Source organism: Parambassis ranga, chromosome 6 (assembly GCF_900634625.1).
Source record: "Parambassis ranga chromosome 6, fParRan2.1, whole genome shotgun sequence".
Lineage (NCBI taxonomy): Eukaryota > Metazoa > Chordata > Actinopteri > Ambassidae > Parambassis > Parambassis ranga.
In genome coordinates this window covers 10,731,900-10,747,389 of record NC_041027.1, presented here as the reverse complement: position 1 = coordinate 10,747,389, position 15,490 = coordinate 10,731,900, and the positions used below count along the sequence as shown (strand labels likewise).

At 42.8% G+C, this 15,490-nt stretch overlaps 3 protein-coding genes across 10 annotated transcripts; all 3 read left to right on the top strand.

Annotated features, from left to right (window-relative positions):
* The first annotated feature begins 169 nt into the window (after positions 1-169).
* On the top strand, positions 170-2,637 carry LOC114437560 (GTPase IMAP family member 4-like). Of its 3 annotated transcripts, none has more exons than XM_028408340.1 (8): positions 170-239; positions 415-523; positions 689-766; positions 986-1,036; positions 1,115-1,165; positions 1,257-1,307; positions 1,569-1,619; positions 1,701-2,637. In XM_028408340.1, the coding sequence occupies exons 2-8, from the start codon at positions 478-480 to the stop codon at positions 2,411-2,413; spliced, it is 1,041 nt and encodes a 346-aa protein (XP_028264141.1). In that variant the 5' UTR covers positions 170-239; positions 415-477; the 3' UTR covers positions 2,414-2,637. The 3 variants fall into 3 exon arrangements, with proteins under 3 accessions (XP_028264141.1, XP_028264142.1, XP_028264143.1); XM_028408341.1 differs by having other exon boundaries at positions 177-239; positions 347-523; XM_028408342.1 differs by having other exon boundaries at positions 202-239; positions 459-523.
* A 389-nt stretch (positions 2,638-3,026) lies between these two features.
* Positions 3,027-8,845, top strand: josd1 (Josephin domain containing 1). The gene is made up of 5 exons (XM_028408561.1): positions 3,027-3,196; positions 3,721-4,620; positions 4,697-4,825; positions 6,422-6,616; positions 6,814-8,845. Exons 2-5 carry the CDS (start codon positions 4,259-4,261, stop codon positions 6,911-6,913), a joined length of 786 nt encoding a protein of 261 aa, XP_028264362.1. The 5' UTR covers positions 3,027-3,196; positions 3,721-4,258; the 3' UTR covers positions 6,914-8,845.
* A 176-nt stretch (positions 8,846-9,021) lies between these two features.
* On the top strand, positions 9,022-15,408 carry cbx7b (chromobox homolog 7b). Of its 6 annotated transcripts, none has more exons than XM_028408721.1 (7): positions 9,022-9,363; positions 12,016-12,059; positions 12,241-12,281; positions 12,432-12,497; positions 12,681-12,747; positions 12,831-13,140; positions 13,563-15,408. In XM_028408721.1, the coding sequence occupies exons 2-7, from the start codon at positions 12,048-12,050 to the stop codon at positions 13,763-13,765; spliced, it is 699 nt and encodes a 232-aa protein (XP_028264522.1). In that variant the 5' UTR covers positions 9,022-9,363; positions 12,016-12,047; the 3' UTR covers positions 13,766-15,408. The 6 variants fall into 6 exon arrangements, with proteins under 6 accessions (XP_028264522.1, XP_028264519.1, XP_028264517.1 ...); XM_028408718.1 differs by having other exon boundaries at positions 12,654-12,747; XM_028408716.1 differs by lacking the exon at positions 12,241-12,281.
* Positions 15,409-15,490: the final 82 nt, after the last annotated feature.

Genomic DNA, 15,490 nt, shown 5'->3' with positions numbered 1-15,490 from the left:
GTGTGTCCTTCCAAAGTAAAACCTCAGCATTATCGACATACCTGGACCTCCTGGCTTCATTGTTTTGCCATGCAGCCCAGGAGCAGCAGTATAAAACAGGCAGTGTTCCTGTGCAGGTTAGCACAGCAGCAGGAAGAGGGGGATCACTTAGGACTTTGACCATGTGTGGGTTGCGTCAGGATTTGACAGACTAAAAGTAGATGGCATTCCTGGAGGAAGCTTATGTGACTACACATCAGGTAAAGGCTGTTTATGAACACTTAGACTTGAGTGAGAGCTGAAAAAGACTTTGTTTTGGTTTTGGCATGTTGAAATCTGTGTGGCTGTCCTGATTATATTCCTATAGGTATTTACTACTCGTTTATTGACCTACGCTATATGTCACTCTGACTCTTTGGGATTTTATATTGAAAGTACCGAGCCGTTTCCTGATCTTGTTACCTTGACAACGGCTAAAGCGCTGCCAACTGCAGAGAAATGGAGTGTCAGTGTCCTACAGGCGGCTCTGAAGATGCCGTTGCAGGTGAGAAAATCCAAACAAACCTAGTGTTGCTATGTGTTGGAAAGTGACTTTGAAGTGAACTCTGAAAAGCAATAAGGGGTTTTCTTGTGATTTTTTTTTATTTAAATTTACGCAGACTAGTTAAGTTATGATACTAATGTCACACTTCTCTTTCTGTGTGTGCAGGCTGGTGGATGAACAGCAACAATGTCCAGTGGGGAGCTTTTACTGTGGTGGGGTATCTTCTCTACAGGTTCTCACAGAGTCAGTCACACAGGAACACCTTCACTTCACTTCACATGTCAGATACTGCTCGTCATTTACAGAAAAAAAAACTTAGCTTAGATAGTACCGAAGGTGTAAAACAGTGAGAGACAGAAGAGGGCAAAGCACTACAAACATACAGTCATAATTGTGTGAATCATTTGTCATCAATTTGTAATCACCTTAAATACATTCTGTGACGCTGATTCCCCTCTGCAGCTCTCCCAGCTCTGATCCGATGGCCCATTCGCCTCTTCTGCTCCTTAACTGGTGAGAGCTGGTTGCAAATAAAAACATAATGAATATTTGTCCTTTATCTGAAGTAAAATGCTGCTTCTTCTGCTTTAGGTGTGTCAGCTCTTTGGGGCTGGGTGAGCCGGCTAGTAGGAACCATCCGTGGTAAGAGATGCATCCTTAATTCACAGCATGCAAAAGAAAATCTTTCCAAACAAACATCTGCTGACACGTTTGCTGCTGTTTGTGCCAACAGGAATCCAGAGCCTGTTTAAATGGCTGTCTCAAATTTGGCAGTTTATTGTTGGTGAGTGCTGCCCTGCATTGTGTGTGTGTGTGTGTGTGTGTGTGTGTGTGCATGTTTCTAACGAAACACAGGTGAAACACATTAGGGCGAGGCAAGGCAATCACAAAGAGACCGGGACTTTCAAAATAAAACAGGAACCATAACCAGAAACCAGAAATACAACTGGGAACCAAGATCAAAATGAAAACTAAGCCAAACAAGGGATCTGAGCAGTCATAGATATATGATCAATAACTAATTTAACCTTCTTGTCTTCATTAGGAGTTTCATCCAGATGCAAGTGGCTGGTCGCGTTCATCAAAGCCACTACAGGTCGGTTACTCTCTCTGCTGTTTCTTCTTCATTTGCTCACCATTTTTATTGTTATTGATTGTTTACATTTTACCTTTGCAGGAGATGGATCTTTGGATTCTGAGACAGATCCCAGCAGAAGAATATGGAACCTAATCAGTGCCAAAAGACCAGGCCTGAGGCTGGTCCTCCTGGGGCCCACTGGTGGAGGACGGACCTCCCTAGCAGATACTTTGTTGGGTAAAAGTGAGACAAGGACTCCTCTAATGGAAAGCAACAAGCGAAGGGCCGTGGTGGATGGTACAGATCTTACAGTCATTGACACCCCAGATCTTTTGGGATCATCATTGGGGAACAGCAAGAGAGCCAGAGAAGCTCTGAGGAGTCTTCAGCTCGCCAGTCCTGGACCACATGCCTTTCTTCTGGTGATCCAACCTCCAGGCTCCAGCATGAATATCGACCAGGATGTCACCCGGGCGATGCGAGCAGCCGTGGAATTGTTTGGAGAGGAAGTGAAAGAGTACATCCTCCCAGTGCTCACTCATGCGGACCATCAGCTGCTTAGGGAGGACGTAGGGAGTCTGAAAGGAGCTGTGTCTCTGTGTGGACAGCAGCCTGAGCTGGTGGACAACAGTCCAGAGCGCCCCACAGAGGCACAGAGAGAGACGTGCAGAGGTCTGGTGGGGCGTGCGATGGAGATGAAGGAGCTGAGGGGGCACTTCGTCCACGAGCTGCAGAGGAGGGAGGACCGCATTAGGGAGGAGCTGCTGGCTGACATGGCCTCTGCACTGGATAAAAAACTGGGACACATGTAAAGACGCAGAAATACAAGTGGAAGGGTTCATTCATGTGCAATGATCGTGGTATATTTGTCCTATTTTTGACCTTGTAATTTCTTTTTAATCATAATCGATTGTGCTGGCCTGTGGTTTTCCTCCTCTGCTTCAGTGCTTGCCCTCCTACACCTTTCATAATTTATAAGAGATATCAAAGTTTAAAGATGATCTGAGAAAATAAACTGAAGTCATTTTGAGACAGAGTTCAGCAGTGCTTCAGTTCTGTGGCCCCAAGAAGGATTGAAAGTGACTTGTAGCAGCACAAACTTTGTGTAAACAAATTTTAAACGAATGTTAATATAGTAAACATTTCAGATGGTAATTAACCTCGCATTAAGGAACACTGTAACTGTGCGAATTATGGATAATTGCTGCGTATAATTAACTCTTTATGCTGGTTTATTATATTTACATAGCTGTGAGTCTGTAGTTTAAAGGTGTGCTCCATCACAGGTGAGAATAAAGCGCAGGTTTTCGCAGTCTCGGGGGAGGGACTGCTCCTCTGCCTGCTGACGCAGGCGGTGACAGCAATATGGAGCCTGAGTGACGCCACTGCGCATGTCCGCGTCTGCACGGACAGAGAGAGAGACAGAGAGAGAGAGAGAGAGAGAGAGAGAGAGAGAGAGAGAGAGCCACAACAGGAAAAAAGTGGCAAAGACAAAGGACTGAACAGGGTTTAGAAGGAAACATAACACAGCAGAGTCCGTTTTTAGACCGGTCTATGACAGCACAGCTGTGACAACGCCGGCAGGAAACGTGCAGGTAAGTGGTCGGTGTGAGAAAATGAAGTTATAAAGCATGGAGGGTCGTGGTTGTGTGTGTTTGCTGTAGACACGGGAGTCACGTAGAGCAGCCAGAAGACTCAACGCCAGATATATTTGTTGCTAATATAGGATTAATCACATGTGTACATACACGATGTCGGAGTATAAGAGCAGCTGTACGTACTTAATGGAGTGTTAGCTCCTAAATGTGCATGCGTGTAGCTGTTACGGCTGTCATCTTTTGCTAGCTAACTGAGCAGCTTCCTCTATCCAGCCCAAGCTGCTGGAAATGTTTACCTTTTTCTTATTTGGGATCTGCTGACTAAGAGGAGGCCGAAGCTTTATGTAATGTTTTTTTTAGCCATCTAGCACCATAAACAGCACTAGCACTAGTCTTTAAACTTTGTTTATGCAGTTTGACAGTTTATTTGGTGTTTCTTTGGAGCTTTTCTTCATTTCATAGACTTAATGACAAACGTAGGTAATGAAAATACATCTTTTTTGTGTGTGTGTGTGTTCCAGGCATCCTTTTTCTGCTAAGCATCCAACCTTTGTTGCATTTGTTACCGTGAAAGTAAAGCTTTGTGGTCAACAGCCTGGTGATGGAAAGAACTGCAAAGCTACGGGCTTGATGAGTGGATGGAAAGAGCCGACAACACACACAGAGGATGGAGGAAGTGGAGACGCACAGAGAGCAGTGACAGCTTGATTGGTGACACCGCAGAGGCATTGTTGGACGGCTAATCTTTCATTTGGGAGCATCTGGAGTATCTGTTTGTTTTGGTAATTTCATCTTCAGTTTGTACCCCCTTGTTTTTTGGTGATCGTACGTCACAGAGAGCAGGCGTTGCTGTGTTTAACGGCCACAGGTCTCGTTTACCTTGCAACCTTCACCTCCCCCCTAGACTGTACACGGCCACACACAAGCTCCTCTCTTCCAAGTGGCTGAGAGGTTGCCATGGCAATGGTTGTCATGATGCCAATGTAGCATCCCGAAAGTAGTAGCTGTGGAGGTAGCGGTGGAGTTGGAGGAGGCGGTGACGGCAGCGAACGTCCAGGGATGGGAAGCGCTCCGTATCCAGCGGGTGAGTGGAAGGGGAAAGGCCGAGGCGGCCTCCAGGAGCTGGGCTGCATGCCCTGGAAGGTCAGCAAGCAGAAAGGTGGTGGAGGGGAGGTGGTGGTGGTGGTGGGAGCAGAGGAGAGGAGGTGCAAGGATCCCAAGGACACTCAGCAGCAGCAGCAGGATCTCTCGTCCTCCTCTTCCTCCCTCACATCCCCAGCTCCTCCTCGTCCTTCTCTGACACCTGTGGCCATCTATCATGAGAAGCAGCGGAGGGAGCTGTGTGCCCTGCACGCGCTGAATAACGTCTTCCAGGATGGGACGGCTTTCAGTCGGGACACCCTGCAGGAGATATACCAGAGGTGAGGAAGCTGCTTCACCAGAATATACCAGGTTCAGACGTGTAATGTGCATGATCTGTTTGTCAACCTGTTGCAGGCTTTCTCCCAGCACCATGGTGACACCTCATAAGAAGAGCATGCTGGGAAATGGGAATTATGATGTAAATGTCATCATGGCAGCCCTGCAGACTCGAGGGTTTGAGGCAGTTTGGTGGGATAAAAGAAGGTACGTGGGCCAGATACTAAAACCAGCCATTATTCTTTGTGTATTTTTTGGCTTTTGTCCTAGTTTTTTTTTTCCCCAAATCAATATGAGAGTCGGGTAGTGGGGGGGCTTCGCATTGTTGCACGCCTTTTTGTTGTTTGTGTCTTGTTGCTGTCTTATCTTGTAAGTGTACACAAACATCTCTGTGGAAAAGATGGATTCTAAGCATTGGCAAATGCTGGCTCTCTGTGTCATCGACTGCATCTCAACCACCTAATCAGCAGGGTCTCCAATGGTCTCTTTGATTAGTCAGCAGGTCCATTGGTTGACAAAGTCTAGGAGACATTTTTATCAGCATTCCTGCTTCCCTCATTATCAGGGTCAGTGAATGTTGACAACAGCACTAGCCACAGACTTTAGCTTTATCACTGAAACCTATTCCTGTTTTTCTGTTTTGAGCTAAACAAACAAAATCAAAACACTAGCACAGTCTTAGGTTAGTGACAAGAACAACAGCACTGTTCTTTAATGAATTTGCATGTAATTAAAGTTTTTTTGTATGTTTTCTAGTTTAAATTCTGGCTCATTAGGGAAAGTAAAAACAATAAGTGAGCAACATGCGTCATGTGATCATAGAGGATGTTATCAGTGTGCTGGGAAGTACGGTTTGAAATGTGGTCTGATACTGCAGCATAGGTGTGTCAGGCCTTTTAAAATACTCAAAGCTGAAAGTGCAGTCACTTAATGGCTGTTTGACTTTTGATGGATGGAAAGTTTGTACGCGTTGCCACACAAGCTCATTACAGTTTGGTACACATCATTTCCTCACACTCATCAGTTACTGTGCGCTAGTAATGTTACGTGGTGAGATGTTCTTATTAAAAACCCACAATCAGAGTCAAGCGATCAGAACAGAGGGAGCTTACAGGAAGAGGGGCCTTAAAGAGCTAGGTGTTAAAAGAACAGTAGTCTTGTTTTTTAGGTTAAGGGGTGAGCAGATGGGCTGAAAAACAGGTTAGAAAATTAAATGTATGTAAATTTATCTGTAGTGGATCACATAATACATGAGTAGAGCACCTCCTTTATGTTGATTTTAACACCATACTGCAACTCTTAAGATAGATAGATAGATAGATAGATAGATAGATAGATAGATAGATAGATAGATAGATAGATAGATAGATAGATAGATAGATAGATAGATAGATAGATAGATAGATCCTTAGAGCAGCGGGGCAGCAGGAGTCTGTTGCTGAAGCTGCTTCTCAGTCTGTCCACAGTGTTGTGGAGAGGGTGGGAGGGATTGTCCATGATTGACAGCAGTTTAGCCAGCACTCTTTCCCTCACCACCTCCTCCAGTCCGTTGCTTTAACACCTGATCCCCAGCACACCACAGCAAAGAAGATGGTGCTCACCATGACAGCATCCTGCTGCAGACATTGAAGGACCTGAGTCTCCTCAGGAAGTACACAGCCTCAGTGTTTGTAGGCCACTCCAGTTTATTGTCCAGTTGGACACCCAGGAACTTGTAAGATGAGACTATGTCCACATCTTTCCCACTGATTAACAACACATAAAGGAAATTTACAGGACGTAAACATGTTTTTCTACATCCAGGGATGTAGGTAGCATCGAGCTGTCCAATGTGGAGGGCTTCATTCTGAACGTACCGTCCAATCTGCGCTGGGGGCCCCTCCGGTTGCCTCTCAAACGCCAGCACTGGATTGGAGTCAGAGAAGTTGGGGGAGTCTACTACAATCTGGACTCCAAGCTGCGGAACCCTCAACCTATTGGCAACCCGGAGGAGCTTAGGTAAGCTAGCTATTTAGCAGCTAATTCTCATTCATATATTTAACGAAGCAGGAGCTAGAATGTTGGTCATAACAATCATTAGGTGAACAGTATGTTCAATAATGGCTGGTTGTGTCATATTGGAAATGTAAATGTTTTTATTGTCTTATTAATCGTGGCTGCTTGGTTTTTATTTTATTTCTTTACCACAAACCCAGGAAGTTTCTCCGACAGCAGCTGCGAGGGAAGAACTGTGAACTCCTATTAGTGGTCTCAGAAGAAGTGGAGGCACACCAAACATGGCGGTCTGATGGCTAAAAAGGTTTTTAACCTGCCAATCATAGCTCCCACTGCGCCGTTGGGCCAATTGCAGAATGAACAGGAGAGGAAGTAGCATTGTGCACAGCCAATCACATCAATGCACACTTGCAGATGTATTTTTCCCCTCTTTTTTGGGTTTTGTTTACACAGCCATTGCTGATCTGATAAGATACAAAGCAATGAAGGAAGCAAACACTTTACAGGGAGAATCAGAGAATCACAGTCCTTTCTCACAACACAGTTAAGACTTGTAAAATGTTACCTGTTTCTGCTACTCTTGTGTTTTTATACATATTGATACGTATTTTTCAGTGTCAGTTTTTTTTTTCAAAGTTATGGGAGATCAGGCTTTAATGAAAAATGCTGTATTATCTGCCTGTCTCATTCAGTGATGCTCCCTGCTTCTGTCTTCACTGGTGTGTCTTCGTGTCTCCGTCTGTGTCCTCCGTCCTTCACTTTCACCAAAGCGTGCCCTTCCCTTTCCTCAGTGTGGCTCCTCCTCTTCCTCTTCCTCCTCTATTTTCATATCAAAGGTTAAAATCAATGAGTTATTACATTGCCAACTTTGTATTTCAACACTTCTGACACAGACTGAGCCTTTATTGTATAGCCTGTGCCGACACCACAGTTTTTTATGGCAACACAGCAATGCAACACCCACAGCAAGCACTCCCTCTGGTGGATGTGTGCTTCAGTTTCAGCAGCAGCATCATTCATCCATATTTTTTTTTTAATCATATAGAGTGATGACGGTTTTGAGGAAGTTTTGCAGCACTCAATTATTGTCCTTTAATTACTCTGTATCAATTTTGAATGTCCTGTTTCTCACACTGGCCCTTTTGACCATATGGCATCGTCGCACTTGCAGCTTCATCTGATCCATCTCTGAAATATCTTTTTCATTTTCTTTATAACAGATTTGGACAAACAACTGAGATTTAAAATATCAATTTGGACTAAGCAAAACTTTAATCAGTACATTTAAAGAACCATTAGCACTATGAATAGAACAAACAGGTGGACTGAGAGTCCTAATTTAAAAAATGTCACTCATCTGGGTGTTTATAAGGTTTAATTTTTAATTCAACAAAATAATTACACATACTTTTTCATTGTTTTCTTTCCTTACTTTGGCTTCAGTGCTCGTCACTATCACAGCAGCCCTCTGTAGCACAGGAGCTCTTTTGTCAAACATGCCAGACGGACACGCTCTGAGAGGATGTCAGTGATTTGTGTGTGTTGTTTGTTGGTTGGTTGGGTGAAGGGAAGTTTGAGAGGGAGATGAGATGATGATGGAGGGCAGAGGAAATAATGTATAAATATAAAGAATACGTGGAATGAAGAGTGAAGGTTGACGGCCAGCTGTGTGCTGTGGCGGTTTGTGAAACGAGCCTGGTGGTGGCTGTGTCTAGATTTATTAGCTTAACTGTTTATACTCTACATGTATTGTCTCTTAACGACAATATTGGCCTTAACTTGTTTACATAAAAGTATATGTGTTGCTCTGAACCATTGTGAGGGGCTGTGCAGTTTGACAGTATTTCAGGAGATTCATTCCAAAGCATCATTTATTTTAGAGCATCATACTCAGTCTGCAATCTGAGTTGTGTGTTTTTTTTCTGCCTGTTATTTACAGAAAATTTGACTTTTATAAAGGACAGATTACATAATTTCCGTGGTGCATGTCTTATTTTTTGTTTTGTTTTTGGATGGAATTTTTAAATTCCAGACCTCACAAGTTAATTTTCTGACAGTTTTCATCCTGATCATATCATGATTTGCTTCTTTTTTTTGCCACGACAATCCATTCAGCCCTTCAAATGAAAATCCTGATTGTCACTGTATTTTTTTTGTATTATTATTATTATTATTATTATTATTATTATTTTGCATAGAAATAAAATGCTTATTAAGGCACTTTATGTAAAAGCTTGTGTGTGTGTGTGCTCTGTATAATACTTGATCGATGAGTTTGTTTACATTGTGGCGCTTTTTATTTTTCATTTATTGGAAGTTCTCTTGATCCATCTTCTGAATATGAAGGATCACAGTTCAGCTGGTGGCGTGCGCGGACTCATCGTAAAAGGGAGCGCGCTTTAGGAAACGGGTGCGCGCCAAGCGGTGTGCAGATGTGTCGCAGATTTTGTAAAGTCACTGGACGCGCGGAAAGATCCAGCACAAGGAAGTCCCTCTTGATAAATGGGGCCCTAAAACTGTCGGTGGTCGTGGGGAAAAAAATAAAATAAACAAGGCTGCTCCTGGAGAGACGAGCAAAGGAGGCTTTCCGCTGTCAGAAGCAGTTAACGCTAGCTTAGTTTGTGGAGCAAACGGACGTTACTTTGACAGTTAAAGCCCAGCGGACGGCGGCGTGCACGGAGATGGAGCTGTCAGCGATAGGGGAGCAAGTGTTCGCTGTTGAATCGATCCTCAAGAAAAGAGTTAGAAAGGTAAGAGCTTTAAAATGTTGCTCTGTAATTTATCACTCCCGTTTAGCAGCGGGACCATGCCAGCATTATTTTTTTTTTTGTATTTGGGATGCTACTTTGGAAGCTAATGAAAGCTTTAGAGATTAAATGAGAAGAACTGCGCTACTAATCTGGTTACCTAATTGCATGCTGTATTTAAGGGGGCGGGTGAAAGAAGGGGGATGTGCCTTTTAATGGAACGTGGAGTGTGTTGTCACTGCCCTGCTGCTTAAATGTGTCAGGTGGTTGTGTTAGAATAAGCCGGAGGAGAACATGTTATCAACCTAACACCGTCGTTTTGGGGCCTGTTTTGTGGCTAATTTGCGTTTAGGGGTAAGTTACTACGGTGTGTTGACATATACACGTGCGAACCTAGGAATTATGGGCCCCAGAGCGCAGGAGGGCCACCCCCCCCCCCCCCCCCCTGAAACTACTCCCGCTGTTACTCCTGTTAGGAAGAACATCTTCACATTAGTAAACAGTGGACTCTACTGTACCAAGACATAAACATAGGTGTATTTATAGTCAATTAGCATGCAAACATTGACAGGATTGGATCAGTAAAATGTATTTGTTTTAACTGTTATTGCTCTTTTATTAAAATTCTTTTAACATTCTGGTTTATTTGTAGATTAGCGTTGTTAGGACCAGTGTTAATTTTGTTGATGAATCCTTTTCGTCATAGTTTTCGTTAACGACCTTTTTTTGCTGATAAAAATGAGACGATAACTAAATAAAAACTAACGCACGGTGCCAAAAACGAAGACGAAATGTATTGACACTTTCGTCAACGAATAAAAACGAGACGAAATTATTGATGGAGACGAGATACCAATCAGAGCAAATTTTGTTTGTGGAAGGGAGGGACTAATCAGGAGACGGCGGCAGAAAGCCAATCAGAAGTGATCTCTCTGGGTAAGGACGTTACCCCGTGATGCTGGAAGAAGGCGTACTCATGCATGGTAACACAACACAGGAGAAGAACAGACACACGGACACGTTTGATGTCAAGACAAACAAGACGGTTTGCAAACCGTGTGGAGCGACTATCAGCGGTAAAAACACAATAAACATGAAGCGACATTTGCAGACGAGTCATCTTAACTTCCGCTCAAAGATACACGTGACAAAATCTATAAATTAAGACACCGCTGCTGATGGTTTTACAGCATGTGCACTGTTTCTAGTATTTTGCTGTAGTAGTAGTAGTAATTATGAAGAAGGTCATGACTGAACAGCGTATTCAGGGAGAGCAGCTCACTGTTCACTGGTTCTTTTGTGAAAAGGTCATAGCAATTAAATAAAGTGGTGTTTGTTTCAAACAACAAAAGTTAAAGCTGTGCCTGTTTTTATTGCACTTCAAGCCTTAATTATTTCATGAAAAAATATATATCATAGAATTTTAGTCGACTAAATCCACGGCAGATTTAGTCGACTAAAATTCTTTGATATTTAGTCGACTAAAACTAGACTAAAAGTTAAAAAATGTTGATGACTAAAATGTGACTAAAATCAAATGACATTTTAGTCACAAGACTAAAATAAAAACTAAATCAGAAATTGCTGCCAAAATTAACACTGGTTAGGACCAGCTCCAAGATTATTGGAGTCAGGCAGAGAGGCTTGAGTTCTCTCTGGGAGACACAGGTGGTCAATAAGGCAGAAAAAAAATATATTATTTGCCAACCCCTAAACCTCTTGTTTACTGTACACTTTTAATAAGAAGAAATCACTACCCCAAATATTTTATTTCTTTCGGTATCAGGCTGGTAAACCCACATAGCAGGCATTTTCAGTTTGTATTATCTTAACTTTTATTTGTCATTCTTAACTTCTTGTTGTCCTTTTCACACACCTTATGGCTGATACATTTAGAATATGGTAGGCTACGAATCAGTTGCCTTTTTTGGGATCAATTAAAGTTGATTCTATACTCACAGTCAGTTTGTGCTCTAAAACAAACCATCCCCTTCAGCTAACAAGCACTTTAAGTCCAGAAACTATACTATTAGTGCATCATACTTAAATATATCACAACTGTTAGGATTTTTTATTGCTATCCACTGAGTTGTTGTTGGTTAAACGGTGCATTCATGTTGTTTTCCCTGATAGTCTGGAAGTGGGTAACATGAAGTTGGGAAAGTGATGACTTCGCTTTCTGAGAAATACTTGAGAGAGCTGGGAAGTTATTATGGGATGATGTCACAGCTGATGACTAACTCTTGAGTGGATTGGCTGGTATATGGAAAACATACCCTACATTTTAGATGACATGTTAATTATAGATACCATCATGATGGCATGGCAACATGTCCCCACACATTCGACAGCAAGAATGCACACGACACACATGAAACGGATGAGAAAATCCACTTATATATGATTAGTTATGATGTAACAGGTTATGTAGAAGATGCAGCGCGCAACAAGTTTCCATAGAATCCATCTGAGTGTTGCACAAGCTGCAGCCTTGCAGAGTTTGATATTATAATCAAATGTAATCTAACCTGCGGTCTCTGGTGCGTCATGCTCAGCAGGCCTGTGACTTAAAGCTGATCAAATGTGGAAATGTAACCACAGGCATTGGTAGAATGAACAAAGTGTGAAGTATTTAAAAGTTTTGTGTCTCCTCAGGGGAATGTGGAGTACCTGTTGAAGTGGAAAGGATGGCCTCCAAAGTGAGTATGTGGACTTAGTAACAAAAAAAATGGATGGCGTGTGCATCATATTCACAAAGTATACATATGCACAGAGAAGTACCATGGACAGATAACTATTTTTTTGTTTTGTTTTAAATTTAAAAATAAAATAAAAATCTTTTACACTGTGAAAAAGTAATGACTGGTTGACTTTCTGTAGATGATACCATCCACTTTGACTGATGAAGATGGAGCCAATGTGTGAGCCCTGTTTCAGACAACATTTTAATGGGAAATGTTAATGCTATATTAATCAACACACTGATACAATTAGCTGTACATAAAAAGCAAATGAATGAATGAGTTTATGGTGAGACAAACAGGGTTTTATGTACTTGTAACTTCTCATAGGTACAGCACCTGGGAACCTGAGGAACATATTCTGGACCAGCGCCTTGTACAGGCTTATGAAGAGAAGTAAGACCTCACTAACACAGAATAAATCTTCATTCTTACTTTAAGAAGAGCACCAAATCCACTCTCTATGTGAGGTTGGCTTGCTGCCTTTAACCTCTAGTGTCATGGGTTCATTATTCTGTAATAAAAATAAAATTTTTTCTGATGTATTTGAAGATGCCTGATTTTTGGGGGCTTTTCTAGAGAACAGAGAGACCGAGCTGTGGGTTACAGACGGAAAGGATCCAAAGCCAAAAGGCTTATTCTGGAGGTAAAGTTTGGACTTCAGTTTCCATTTCCCTGTTTAGCGCCTGTCCGCTGATGCCACTGTTTTTTTGTTTTTTTGTGCTTCAGAATACCGTCTACACCATGGATCTCCGCAGCGCTCACAAGGCTCCGGAGAAACCTCCACCCCGCCTGCGCCTCTCTCTCATGCGTTCTGTGGCCCCTGAGGATGAGGATCAGCCGTATGATGCCTGCAGGCCACATCATCAAATAAGCAAACAGAGGAGGTCTCGGTTCAGATGCCTTAATTCAAACCCTCCAAGCTCAACAGACGAGGACTGGGAAGGAGGGGGAGAGGAGGAGGAGGAAGAGGAGGAAGAGGAGGATGGAGAAGAGGAGGAGGAGGTGACGGCAAAGAAGACTGAAGGCCGTTTAAATGGTATGTGTGTCAGTCGGTCAGCTCATGGACTCTAATCACCATTCCGACCCAGTTTTACACGACTCTATGTGAACCCCCTTGTAGGCACAGGGTTCTTTCATTGGGCATGTAACCAAAAACACTAAACACACCACATCCTGAGCTCCTGCAAGATATGTAGAGGTCAAAATACAGGCCGATTAAAAAAAATTTTTTTGTGTATAAATGTAAGGCAACAGTTGTTCAGTTTAATAGGGCAAATTGAGCTCTTTTGGTTTAAGGGAACATTAAGGGCTATCTGTTCCTGCAGCCACACAAATTCCAGGTCAGTCAAGGGACATGAACACATTAATAGTACACAAGTAATAGACTTAATGTGATTTCAGTCTGACTGCAGCTTTGCTCTTTCTTCCCTTCTTTCTCCTCATTCCTGCCTCAATCAGGACAGGAAAGCACAGACGGCTGGAGTGCCACCGTTGGACCAGATGAGGTCGCTGCATCAGAGAAGCCAAGCGACGTCTGGAGACCCGTCATCGTGCCGGGAGAGGTGACAGTGACGGACGTCACCCTCAACTCCCTCACAGTGACTTTCCGAGAGTCAAGAGTGGCCAAAGGCTTCTTCAGAGACTGGGGCCTGGCGGTCTGAGTGCAGTGCGATGGGATCAGGTTGGCACTGTGAGAGGCACTGACTCAATCACAGTTGTATGATTGGAGGATGAGGGTCCTCTCTGCTCTTCACATTGCCAACTCTAGTTTGGGGAGTGGTGCGTTTACATGCACAGAAAATAAATGCCAAACTCCATATAAGTAATGAAGTTATTTTAGTGTCAATAAGCTCGGCAGAGTGAACAGAATTCAAAGATCTGGACCCAGAATACTTCCAGAGAAGGAGGACTGAGGCAAGACTTTGAAAGGAAGCATTTAATTTGTGTCACTAACTGTGCAGTACAATCAAAAGGTAGCAGAGAAATGTGTCTTACTTTAACTTTTCTTTCAAGACGAGACAAGGTCCATAAACAGTCAAATTCTGTAAAACTATCTGTACTTGAGTAAGAGTACAAACTGGGTTAGATCACTGATCATTTAAAGAGACCTCTGTGCATGTAAATACAGCCACTGGTGTCTCTCTTCCACACTAAGCTGACATATTGTACATACTCCAACCTACAGTGAGGTGGGCATAGCTGTCAGTCCCATACTAACATGCAGTGCTGTACCTGTAACCTGTAAACACATAGACTGTTACTACTGTACAACACGTGGCTTAGTCTTGTAGGGAGGGATGAGTTGAACCGCTTGCATGCCCCTTGCTCCTCCAGTACAGTTTGATCAATGCAAAGGTATACATACAGTGTTTTCTCTCTCTGTCCAACTATAGCTCTTCATGTAGACACAAGCGGTCCACTGTGAAAGTGGCAGTGTACCTAAACTACACACTAACTGAGGCTTGATAGCAGAATGTATTATGGAATTGCACTGCACTGACATCACGAGTGTCCACCAGGCTGCTCTTTTTGACCAGTTTTGAATAATTCTACCTATATACAGACAAAAACACACATTTAAAAAAGAGAAAAGCTTCTTTGAAAAAAAAAAAAGAAAAGCCTAAACCTCTGAACTCTTCCTGCTTTGTGGACACAGGAGCTGATGTGATGTGTCATGTCTGTGGAATCTCCCACAGTGGCCTCCCATTGGTCCACATGTTGTTTATATCACACTGATCATGATGGGTCAGCATCCTAAAACTCTCTGTGTGACAATGAAGCCGCAGGGAATGGAAGTGCCTGATGTTGCACCATTTTTGTTGTTTAGGCCTAATCTCTCTCTCTCTCTCTCTCTCTCTCTCACACTGTGTCCCGCACATTTTTAAGGGTTAAAGGTTGTTTTGTTTCAGTATTTATGGATGCACCATCCTTTATTGATGAAGACTTGAATATTGAGGAGACACTAAAGCAAGACTGAGGGGGACACATATTTTTTAGTGGTTATTTTTCTACATTGATCTGAATGTATATTTATTCTTTAAGGATACCTGTGTATTTGTCACGCAGATGACTGAACATGATAGTTTTTTACAGTTTGTGATAACCACTGAGCTGACACCACATATTAACGTACTGACACGGCACCCTGAATTTGACGTTGCCTAATGTCTGTGCCGCTTTCGTCCACCAACCGAGCGAAGAACTTTGCACTGTATTGTGATGTAACCCTGCACCCGTCTATCAAGTGTCATTGTGTAGAGAAAATTTCTATGGTGATACTGAAATAAATGTTGTTGCTGCTTAACATCATTTTTTAATATTTCCTGTTGCTGTGGTGACTGGAGGTGATGATCAGATGCTTTGGCAACATTAAGAAAATACCTATA